We start from the raw sequence: 11,432 nt of genomic DNA on the forward strand, positions 1-11,432 counted from the left end.
TGCGTGCGTGCGTGCGTGCGTGCATGCGTGTGTGTGTCGCCATAATTGATCCGCTATTAATGGTCGCAGGGATTATAATCGTCTATCGATAGACTCTAAAGGCAAACTTCTCCGTTACGATTGAGCTAATTTAAATCTTTTTCGAAATTTGCAATACTTGTACGAAATTTCTTCAAAATGTCTTTTTCTTTCTTTATTTTTTGCCGAGTGACAATCGAAATGTCGACGTATCAGGAAAATATGACATTATGCAATTTAAATTTGTTTTAATTTTACATAATTTTGTTTTCTGAATTCTTATTTTTATCTTACTTAAAAATTTTACAAATATTTCTCCTTATTCGTCACATTTCGATCATTGAAAAAGCCTGTATTTCAAGATGGAAGTATTATTTTATTTCTACACAATGATCTATATATAGATATATTTGTTTCAGTTCACAATGCGCTAGGGGTGATGGAGACAGTGGGCAAGCAAGTTCAGGTAGTGAGTGGACTGGGGGTGGGGGGTCCGGTGGGCCCTGTGGGCCCAGTGGGGGGAGATCTGCATCACCATCATCATCCACACCCGCACGCCCTTCCTCCGCACCCACACTCCCACCCCCACGGTCACCCCCATGGCTCCCACGGCCACTCGCTCGCGACGTCGAACCCCGGCAGAGGTCAGCCTCAACCACCGACCTCGCATAACCAGCACGTACCTGCGAGATCCACTCCCGTACAGCTGCATAGGTAAGTCTCGTTTTTCTTCTCTTATGCACATAAACTGGACTCTGAAGTCGTCGATCTCAAAACCTTTTAAACCTTTAAACCTGTAAAGGTAAAATATTTCACTGATGCGGCAGAAATGGTGAAAGATTGTCCGAAAAATTATCTGGTAAATATTTTCGAAGCCATTAAAGAAGCGAACCGAAAGGTCTCGTGTGTTTCTGTTCTTTCAGTAATATGGTTACTACAAATAGCTATGCGCCTAAAATCACAGTTCTTTCTTTTTTTAGCACTATAATTTTATCATATTAAAAAATTATTTCATTTATATTGTTTCATATAATATTCCCTCTTCTATTTTTATTCAGTTTTTTAAAAGGGACTCTTTTAGAAATATATCAAGAATGTTGTATAAATCTCTGTTGTTTCTACCGAATTTCTGAAAGCGAAGTGTTAATTGTTGTTCACACATGAGTCATACGCGGCGAATTTGTATTTTAAGAAAGAAAGTCCGACATCACAGTAATGATCAGGAACGTGCGTGAATGAGAGAAGAGGAAAATGGAGGAGGGAGAACTTGAAAGAACTTGTGGAGATAGCAATAAGGTATCCGTGTGAGATGGTCTGTGTTTGGGTAGAGTTCTGGTCTTTGAGAATAAAATTCGAAAATACACGCTTTTCAAAGATCCAACTCGAAGCCAAGACGGACTTGGATCTGCCAGTATATCTGCTGTGAAAAACTAGCCTCGCATCTCCGGGAATGAATTGTGCGAGGTTTATTGGGAACAACAAATACATTTCTATACATTTTTATAAACATTTTTATGCATTCACGATTTCTTGAGTAACGTTGCCATCGTAATTATGATACGAGATTTAAAAATGTTTCCCTGACTTCTCTTTTGATTGCGGAAATATAGACTCTATTAAGATAAGTAGCGACAGACGTAAAAATCGACGTTACGTAGTAGTCGTGCTAGTTATCTCGAAGCAAACATTATCACGGTTTCAATCGCGCCTTTTATACTCGGAGATTATCAGCTCTATTATCATGAGAAAAATCAACGATTATACAAAATTCTTGAAACGCATATCCAAAGATCAATTTATATGTTTTTTTATTCGACGGATTAATATTGTAGAATTGAAGAAAGAAGAATAATTGTACGTATATGTTAATTGTGAATTAAGGATAAGAATAAAAAGTTTTGAAATAATAATAATAGATCTAGTAAGTCATAATTAAAATTCAAAATCGTGATATAATAATAATAAATTACGCGAATTTCGCAAATATTCCCACTGACAAATGTGTTTTATTTTGATACATAGCGGTAAAAATCGATTGCGCCAGTTATTATTCAGAAGCATCTCAATAATCTCGATTGTGCGGTCTTGCAGACAGGACTTTAGTAAGTGACAAATTTCAAAAGGTTTTTACAGACGCGGCTATGTGAAGCAATAACGATTGCTTTAATGTTTAGAATTGGCTAATCTTAAAACGATGCGGAATTACTTGGTTGCGTGCATTTTAAAATAACTGTACTTTCTACTGAAATAGTTTCAGAATTTTATTTATACCTATTAATACATAAAAAAATTTTTATTCTTATTGGAAAATTTCGCTTTAAAATGTCCAGATATTGTTTGCGAAACTATTGGATTCGTAATATTACTTCATAACCAGGAGGAGATATTATTATAGCGGATATATAAGTTTTTACTCATATAAGCTTCAGCTTTAACTTAAGCTTCTTATTATATAAGCTTACGACTTGATAGAAGTTATTTCTATGGTCTCTTTATAAATTTATTAACAATGAGTTGGAATTAAATCGAAAAGTACTCTTTAATGATCAAATTGACGTGAAGTATCATATATTTTTGTTTTGTCCCTTCAACATCAAGATTTTTTATGAAAGTCGCAGTTGTATAAAATTCTGTGAAAACAATACAAAACTTTTTAACAATGTAGCGCCTAGTATACTGAATACCAGAAATAATATCAGAAATACGCGCGATACTTTTGTCCTCGTTACTCGTTATGCCTGTGGGATGTTTATGAATAAAGATATGAGATCATTATGACCTTCCTACACTGTGTCTTGTACCGTACAAAGACGCACGATGGCGAACGGATGCTTTGAAAATAAGAGAATGTTGCAACGTGATGCGACTATAGTCTTTTTTTTTTTCCCCTGGGTACATAGCACATGCTTCTACGTATATATGTCCCGATATCACTGTGTATATTAGCATTTGTAGTTGACATGGTGATGTTAGATCATGTCTTTGAGTAAAAAGAAAAAAAAAATGTTAATTAGGAACAGCAGACGCTTGGACGTAATAGTCTGTTCGATGATAAATAACGCATTTACATTTCTTGTAAATAAGTTTTTACGGTGGCTGCGGAAGCAGTCTTTTATGCGGAGTAATCAATAAAATATTTCGTCAATGTGCTTGAAAGTGACAGCATTATTTATTCGATGACTCAGTTAACACACAGTGATACACATAGCAGCACATGCAGTTTTAGATACGCAGTATTATTTATATATTTCAAAAGAGAAATTATACATATTTATATAAATAAATGTAGGTATATGTTTTTATAAGATAATTCTTATCGGCATTATTCACATCAGTTTTATTCAAAACGTTTATTCAAATTGTTCATTAGAAAATGTGACGTTCTCGATAGGATTGTGGCTGAATTTCATCAATATCACACCTTTTTACTTACGTTTATCGACTTTCGATTTATCAAGATAATCCACATTAGAGTATATTTTTTCGTATTTATAATATAACTGTAGACAGACTACTGGGAAAGGTGAGATATTTTTACTTGAGACAACGCAATCTGCGCGCGGAAGTTCTAGCTGTGGTTATATAAGTGTCGCGCGGCTTAGAATATACTTTATGTACGAACCGCGAGCCTCTTGGCTCCATTTGCATCGTATTTTAAGCCTATTACATTGCGAAGAATGCACGACGGGGAATTCACGAGTGTACAATATGGGATCACCAAGTTCGAAGGGACGAAGGCTGCAAAATTAGATATAGAAGCGGTTTATTTATTTCTCTTAAGTAACACAGAGTTCGTGAGAGACAAATACTCTCGCTTTTATTATAACGCGCAAATATACAGTATTATCGACTTTAATGGGAGTGTTGAGACCGAGTTTATAAGCCGAGAATCATAAGCCAGAAATTAAAGGGTTCGTACAGCATGCTTACATTTATTAATTAAAAATAATTGTTTTAGTAAAGTTTATTAAGAGTATTTATCAAAAAATAATTATTGTGTAAGAAAGTGTTAGAGATAATTTTCCGATTGTCCTAATTTATAACGCTTTTGAAGTTGTTTTTTTACAATTATTAAGTTTATGATTTGTTTTACGATAAAAAATCCAATATCTTGTATCTGAATGAATCATATTAATTAGAGGTAATGATTAGATAAAAATTCTGAGCGATGCGTCGACAAAATATTCGTTACATAAAGATGCATTATATGATTAATGTATCTTTCTCGGTTCAACACAGGATGTTCAATCACCGCCGTATCAATTATTTATAACAAAAATCCGTTAATTCGGATTCAATTTTTCCGTAAATAATTATCGTAAAATCACTACGTAGATTCTTCAAAATGTATTTCTACTCTCGATAATTTTTTAATTTTTGAACAAGAAAAGATTGTATCGTTATATTTGTTTTATTTTACATCGATGTACATAAAATTAGTTAGCTAATTACGATATCATTCAGTGTCAGAGTTGAAAAAAATTTTTTTACGCGCATATATCTTTTCATGAACTAAATTTATCCAGTCTATGAACACGAGGTGTCATTGTAAACTTGATGCAGCTGCCTCAAAAGTACAAAGTCTTCGAAACTATGTTCCATCACATCTGTTAGTCATCACGCAGATGCACTTGTATATGTACTCCACCCACGTTTACCTGCCTCTTCCTCCACGGATCGGCCTCTTAAAATCTGTGACATATATAAAAGAAGTACGAAATTTGGAATCGAATCCATTTTGTATGTAGCATTTTTCCGAAGGACGAAGAGAACTCGCAGGAAATTTTTTTCTCAAACGATCCATCGTTGCCATATTTACGAGCGTGATTTAGCATTTACGAGTATCCGATTGAAAATTTTATAATATTAATTAAATTTCTACATGAAGAATCCCTCCTCCTTCGCACGAGCTCTTTTTTATCGCTTCGTTAAAACATCGATATGTTTTTTCGACTCTCTAGGTTCCGATTCGATTGTATATTCGAAAAAAAAAGAGGCATGACTTGCGGCGATTTGCGAGATATGTACGACGACTCAGTGATGCATATTTTTGAGTCCGACGAGATACTACGTCCGTCCTTCTCGGATAACGCATTCGGTAGCTTTCGAACGCAACGAACGCGAGCAAGACAGCGACTGAGAATCTCACTGTCGTACTAAGCCGAGCCGAGCCGAGCCGAGCCGAGCCGAGCCGAGCCGAATGCGGCGTGCCTGGACCACTGGACCCAAATGTGCATCACTGATACGACCTCGAAATTCGTGAGACTCGAATAGAGAGACGAGACGGATTGTGCAGATGTGTAATCAGTGATGAATCAAGATTGATCTTGCGAAGTTGACCTTCCAACGTTTAGTTGGGATGTTTTTTTAATTCTATTTAAAATTACGTGTATATAAGATAATTTATTTTCCATTTTAATTTTATAGATACATTGAAAAAAATTTCTGGTTGAAAATGGACGAATCAGAATTTTCTGGTTAAATTTATTAGAATTCTAATTGAGATAATCGGAATTCTGGTTGATACAATACAATATTTCTGATAAAATCTAGTAGAATTCTAGTTGAGGAGATATAATTATTCTGATAAAAATAAGAATTCTAGTAGATTAAATAGTAGACTTCACTAAAAGAATTTGATTCATCCATTTTCCATTAGAATTATTATTTAAAATCCAACAAGACCTTTTTTCTCAGTAAATCCTTTTTAATTTATATTTTAATTTTAGACAGATAAATTGTTTCAATTATAAATGTTATACAGAAACGTTCATACAGAAATTAAAAAAAATTAATTGTATTTAATTGTAGATGTAGAGAGAAATCGATCCGTCGGAAATTATATAACAATTTTTATGATACATGTTATTATACAGAAAAATGAAAGTGAGAATATCGGAGATGTCTTTCTTTTGCAATAGAGTAAGGGGCTCCGTACAATAAAAGGAATAGGGAACAGAGAATAAGAATTTCAATCTACCAGAAATCATGCATGCATTGTGAAATATATTTCTGATAGGTAATAATTAGGTCTGGCCTAGGTGATTCAGCGTTTTCTTTTTCCTGCGGAATATTTATTTGGGGACATTCTATTAATTTCTATTTAGCCAATGTCAAATTTTTTTATATGTATTTGTGAAATCCATTGCCTTTCCGTCCCGCTCTTTCTTTAGCGAGAAAACAATAACTAGTCTGGAATGTTCAATTCAATGTATTTCCGAGATAACCCGCACCACGTCACTACTGCTATCTATCGTTTCTAACCTTAAACGTTACACTAACAAGTAAACTTCCTCGTCAGGAAGCACCAACAGTCGTTTCGCGTTATCGAAATATCGTGCTGTCTGTGCTTGTGCTGATAGTGCGCATTTTAAAATACGCAGTAAGGGCGTAATGTGTGTGAAATGCGGTGGGGAAGACATCCGACGTTCAGGATCCGTTTTGAGAATCAAGATTTTCCTGGTTTATATGATTATCAATATTCGTATGGTCACCCTAGTTACTATGGACACAATTTCGAGTATACCAATAACCTGGATTTCTCGGGCTACCCAGGTTATCCTAACGATCATTTCAGTTACCCATATTCGTGGTTCACGTAAGTCTACGCAAATTATTCGCATTTGTTTTTTCCAACGGAATTGTGCTTGTCCACAGATCTGTTTTTCTATGGACTTTCTCTGAACTAGTGTACACTTTTGGAACTTAAAGATAGATATACGTTTGATATTTGTCGAAAGCGAGAAGGAGAGTTGTAGAGCAATCTAATGCAGGAACAGAAAACAGACACAACTCACACAACTCTCCGAAAAAAAAATCCTAATTCAGCAGCTTTGTCCGCGTCTCCTATCACATGACTAAACCGCGCACGTGATTACACGCACTATCTTTTTTTTTTTATTTACTGTAGACGTGCTAAAAAGGTCGATACTGTAATTTTTTTTTCTTTTTTTTTCTTTTTTTTTTTCTCTCTAATAGCCGAGTCTATCTATGTTCATAATATTTACAAGCCGCAATCGTGAAACTATAGCTCGCATTTATCTTATCTCTTTCTTCTTCTCTTCGCATTCTTTTATGATTACCTATCCTTCTCTAGACACATGTCTTTCTCAGTTTTCTCCCACGACTTTGCCTCTTTTACCAATTACCAATCCTATTCGAAGCATGAGTACCATCTTCATGGTAGACGTTATCCATCACCCTATCCTCCAACAACTTTTCGGGATTTCAATTACTCAAGTGCGGTCTAATCTAACGTCGCGAGACAACGTGCGCCGTTCTACTTCATGGTCGAACGTTTAACGGTCAAGTTTCGGACTCGCAATCAGACTCAGACTCAGCGTGGGAGTGAGAACTCCTGCCACGCGGGAAAACGGTGAGGTTAGGTTCGTCAACACATGTACATACTTGGCTAACCCGCAGCAGGCTGCAGGCCATGAAGCGGGCAGCGAGAGGCGGTGAACATAGATTATGAATCAGACCGTCTGGCGAAGGAAAACAACGTGGTTCGCGGGAGGGACACCGGAACGGGGAACTGGAAATGTATCGAAGACAAGGATAAAGGATGCTGATAACGCGACGTGATGCGTCTCCTCGATACGTATATGCGTGTATACACGCTGACGCGAGTATCTTGCTTGTGATATTCGATACATTTGTGCGTGTGGCACGCGTACGCAGGCAGCGTAATTCAATTCTTAAGCATACCAGCTGGATTCTACTCCTATCCTTATATCGATAAATTCGTAAGTCTAGTAAATTATTGACATAAAAATGTCATTTCTTTTCTTATATGTATATAAGATAAGATATCGGGCGAAATTTTCTAAAATTGGCAGCCTTTGATTAGTTAAATTTTGATGAAATTTTTATCAGAATAACGTATTGCTAAATTTAATTGGATGATCTGTAGTTTGATATGTACAGCGACTATTCGTCCTTTATTGCAAACAACAATTCTTGAAATTATTTATTTTTTTCAAAATATTTACGGAACAATGATACTTAAAACTTGATCTCTCTTTCTCTCTTGCGTATATAGTTTACCCTTAAATTACACAGCGTACATTTATTATGACGTTCGCATACCACTATACGATTCGATGTCATGTAAATAAATGGTGAACAGAGTCCTGGAAAAGAAGCTTCATCGTAAAATATGCACGTGCGAAATATGTATGTTTAAATAGGACATCAGTATACATGTTGATGATCAATCTTCTACATTCTTTTTTAGCGAGAAAAAAGTGAGATAAAACCGAAAAAGAATAGTTAGAAGCGAATAGTTAAAAATTGTGTGATCCTTGAAGATATTTAAACTTTGTTACAAAGTTGTCTCTTGCGTGAACTCTAAAGTATTAATCACGAATTTCACGAAGGCACTAGTGAATTAAATTAAATTAGGTGATAAATTAAAAGAGGCTGATAAAGAGAGAGTTGCACCTATTTATACGCACATTGCAAAAGCAAAATATACAGAAAATTAATGAGGAATGTTTTCTTTTAGCGAATTTGAAATCGACTTCTTAAGACAAGTTGAGACAAAATTCAATTACAGAATTATTTTGTAAATCGAAGATTAAAAGTGAACCTTTGATGGAAATATAAGTTGAAACTTGGTTGGTTATCACAAGGAATTTAATATAGAACTTTGAAAAGTCATTATCAATTTCATTGAATTTTTATTAAGATAATATCGACTTTAACGAATCGAGGAATATAACGTAACAGCCCTTGGCACTGGCAGGTTTGACGATACACCTCGTTTGAAATATTTCGGAGATGACTGTCTGTTAAGCTATTATCTTTGAAAAGCGAGTGCTTGGTTCGCGACGAAGCGTTATAATAATTAGATAATCGTCTCGTTTACGTTCCATCAAAAGAAGTTCGCAAATCCGTGGGCGGTCGCAAAGCACAGAGAACGTCGAAAGAAATATTTACTATTGTCGCTGTTGATTGCGATCGCGAATCATAAATATTTATGTGTACTGGGAGGAAAGAAAGGCGAGAAAAAAAGGCAGGGTTGATGGAAGAGACTCAAGGACGCGCGGCCGACGCGTTCTCTTTTTTTCTTTGTCTCTTTTTTTTTTCTTCGTTCCTGATGCTGCAGATTCTCGCATTGAGGAGTGGGAATTTCGTGGAGCTCTTCATGAGAAGTTGTGTTTACGTATTCTTCGATGGCAGTCGTCTTTGTAATGTTGATCCCAGAATGCGAGTGCGGGTCAAATCGATGCAGACCGACGCGCGACGCGACGGTAGCAGAGATTTTTTTATTCTGGCGCGTTTTTTTAACAGATTCGTGTATTTCGTATGTATTATTGTTACGAGAATATACGTCCAATATATAGAAACTCTAGAAATATCACGGTTGCCAAGATGATCTCGGCAACGATCCCTTTCTTTCGACGTTAATTCGATCGTGCAACGAATAGGACCGCGTAAAATAGGTCGAATCGTTTCTCGCGAGTTTGCGACATAGCTGGTCATAGATATGTATTCAGGACAGGTCGTGCTATTAAGAAATGAAGGAAGAAATCGACGGAATCGATCGGTCGCGTGTTCAAAACTCGGCATTGCTATTAATGCTCGTTCGTCATATTACGGGAAATGGAAAATTGTCGTTTGGAAATTCGAGCAGAGATGGTATTTGCGGAAACTGTATGGCGCGCACATTCTTCGGTCTATCAGTATTTAGTGTGTCATTGATAACGCGAAGTCATCAATTTACGTTTGGTCCTCCACGGCTATACACTCTTTCATGCGTGTTTCATATCAGTTATGTACTATGTAGCGTGTGTACATGAGTTATCGATTCTGACGCTTGCCTCCCTCCTTTACCTCTCCTCCCTTCCCTCCCCTTCCCCTCTCTCCCGTTTCTCTTCCTATTTATGAGCAAGATGCACACGCATCGCGATACACAGTCGACGAGCTGTCCTTTCTTTTTTCTTCCGACACTGATGTTTTTGCACCATTATTAAAATCTGCACTTTACTCGTCAACTTTGCGTTTCATTAAATGTGCCTGGAATTTGTTCATCACACTGATATTCACGAGATAATCTTTGAATTGTAATATAGATAAGATTAATATCAAATTATTGCATATATAGTTAATATAGTAAAGTTATTGTTCGATATAGAAGCATTTGATGTTTTGAATTTTTTCACTTTGAATATAAAAAGTACAAAATAATTGTATATGTTGTAATGTTGTATAAATATAATAATAGGAAGGAAAATTTGCAGAAATCTTTATTTTTAAAGGTCATCATTTCGTGTTCTATTATTGGCTTATTTATTACACTATTTATTTGAATAAATTTTCGTAAAGTACTAAGAAATTCAAGTTGTATTGAAAACTTTACAATACTTTACATTGTCTACAATTTCTAAATCTAAAGTAACATTTTAAAAACAGTTGTAAGTACGCATAAATTTATTTATTTGAGACTTATCACATTGTTGATGCGTTTTTCAATTTTGTCATATTTATTTATTTAACTCGTTACGTATCAATCACAAATCGAAAACGTTAGAACGTTCTCGACAATCTTGGGCGCTGTAGATACGGTGAAGCATATTACGTGTCATCGATGCATCGTTTCGTCAGTATCGAATAGAAAAAGCGTCAATTAGAAGCAAGAGCATTTATTTGATTTGTACAAGCTGATGCTAGAGATACGTAGGCAGTGGAGTAGGGAGTGGAATATCCGAAACTCTTAATGATTAGTAAAGTGAAACGTCCATAATCTTCGTTGACGACGATCACGGCGACGGCGTGTATATATGCAGTATACGTGCCGTAAGCGTTGTATGTTGTATTCGTCGCATGCGTTGGTGCATACGTGCGTGCATGCATGCACTCACTCACACACACACACGCACACGCACACGTACGCACGCACGCACGCATGCTTGCACACACATACATACACTCACTCTCCGCGTTGACCTATGCATGCGTATAACGAACACCGTATCGCGCGCGCATCACCCGTCAGAGGGAGAAAGAATAGATGACAACGACGGCATGGTGGGAGAGTAGAAGCGACGAGGGGATGGGATGGGAAGAAGAGGACTCGCTAGAGGTGGGAGGGGGTCAGTGACCGTTACGTCATCGAGAGCCCATAGTCGAGGAAGAGCCATCGGTTGTTGGAGCGAATGCCGATTTCAATCGACGGACCTCTCGACGCCGAGAATTGGTCAGGGCAACGTTTCCCCACGAAGAGTGAAGCTCGCCGCCTGGAGGCACGAAAATTATTAGACCATATGTGCTGACATAGTTGCCAACCTGCATACCTAAACGAGAGAGATAATTTCTGGATAACGAGAGAGAGAGAGAGAGAGAGAGAGAGAGAGAGAGAGAGGGGGGGGGGGGAAGGGGGGAATGGGTAAATAGAGAAAAGAAAAAAAAAA

General features: G+C 36.6%; 1 protein-coding gene across 1 annotated transcript in view; it reads left to right on the top strand.

Moving 5' to 3' along the window:
- Positions 1-11,432, top strand: part of LOC108684237 (LIM domain-containing protein A-like) — a gene marked incomplete at its 3' end in the record, with an annotated part of 49,102 nt that overhangs the window by 30,923 nt on the left and 6,747 nt on the right. Inside the window, exon 3 of the mRNA XM_018188461.1 lies at positions 438-732. Within this exon, the coding sequence (XP_018043950.1) occupies positions 458-732 (275 nt within the window). The remainder of the gene's footprint in view (positions 1-437; positions 733-11,432) is intronic.

Source organism: Atta colombica, unplaced genomic scaffold (genome assembly GCF_001594045.1).
Source record: "Atta colombica isolate Treedump-2 unplaced genomic scaffold, Acol1.0 scaffold13, whole genome shotgun sequence".
NCBI lineage: Eukaryota > Metazoa > Arthropoda > Insecta > Hymenoptera > Formicidae > Atta > Atta colombica.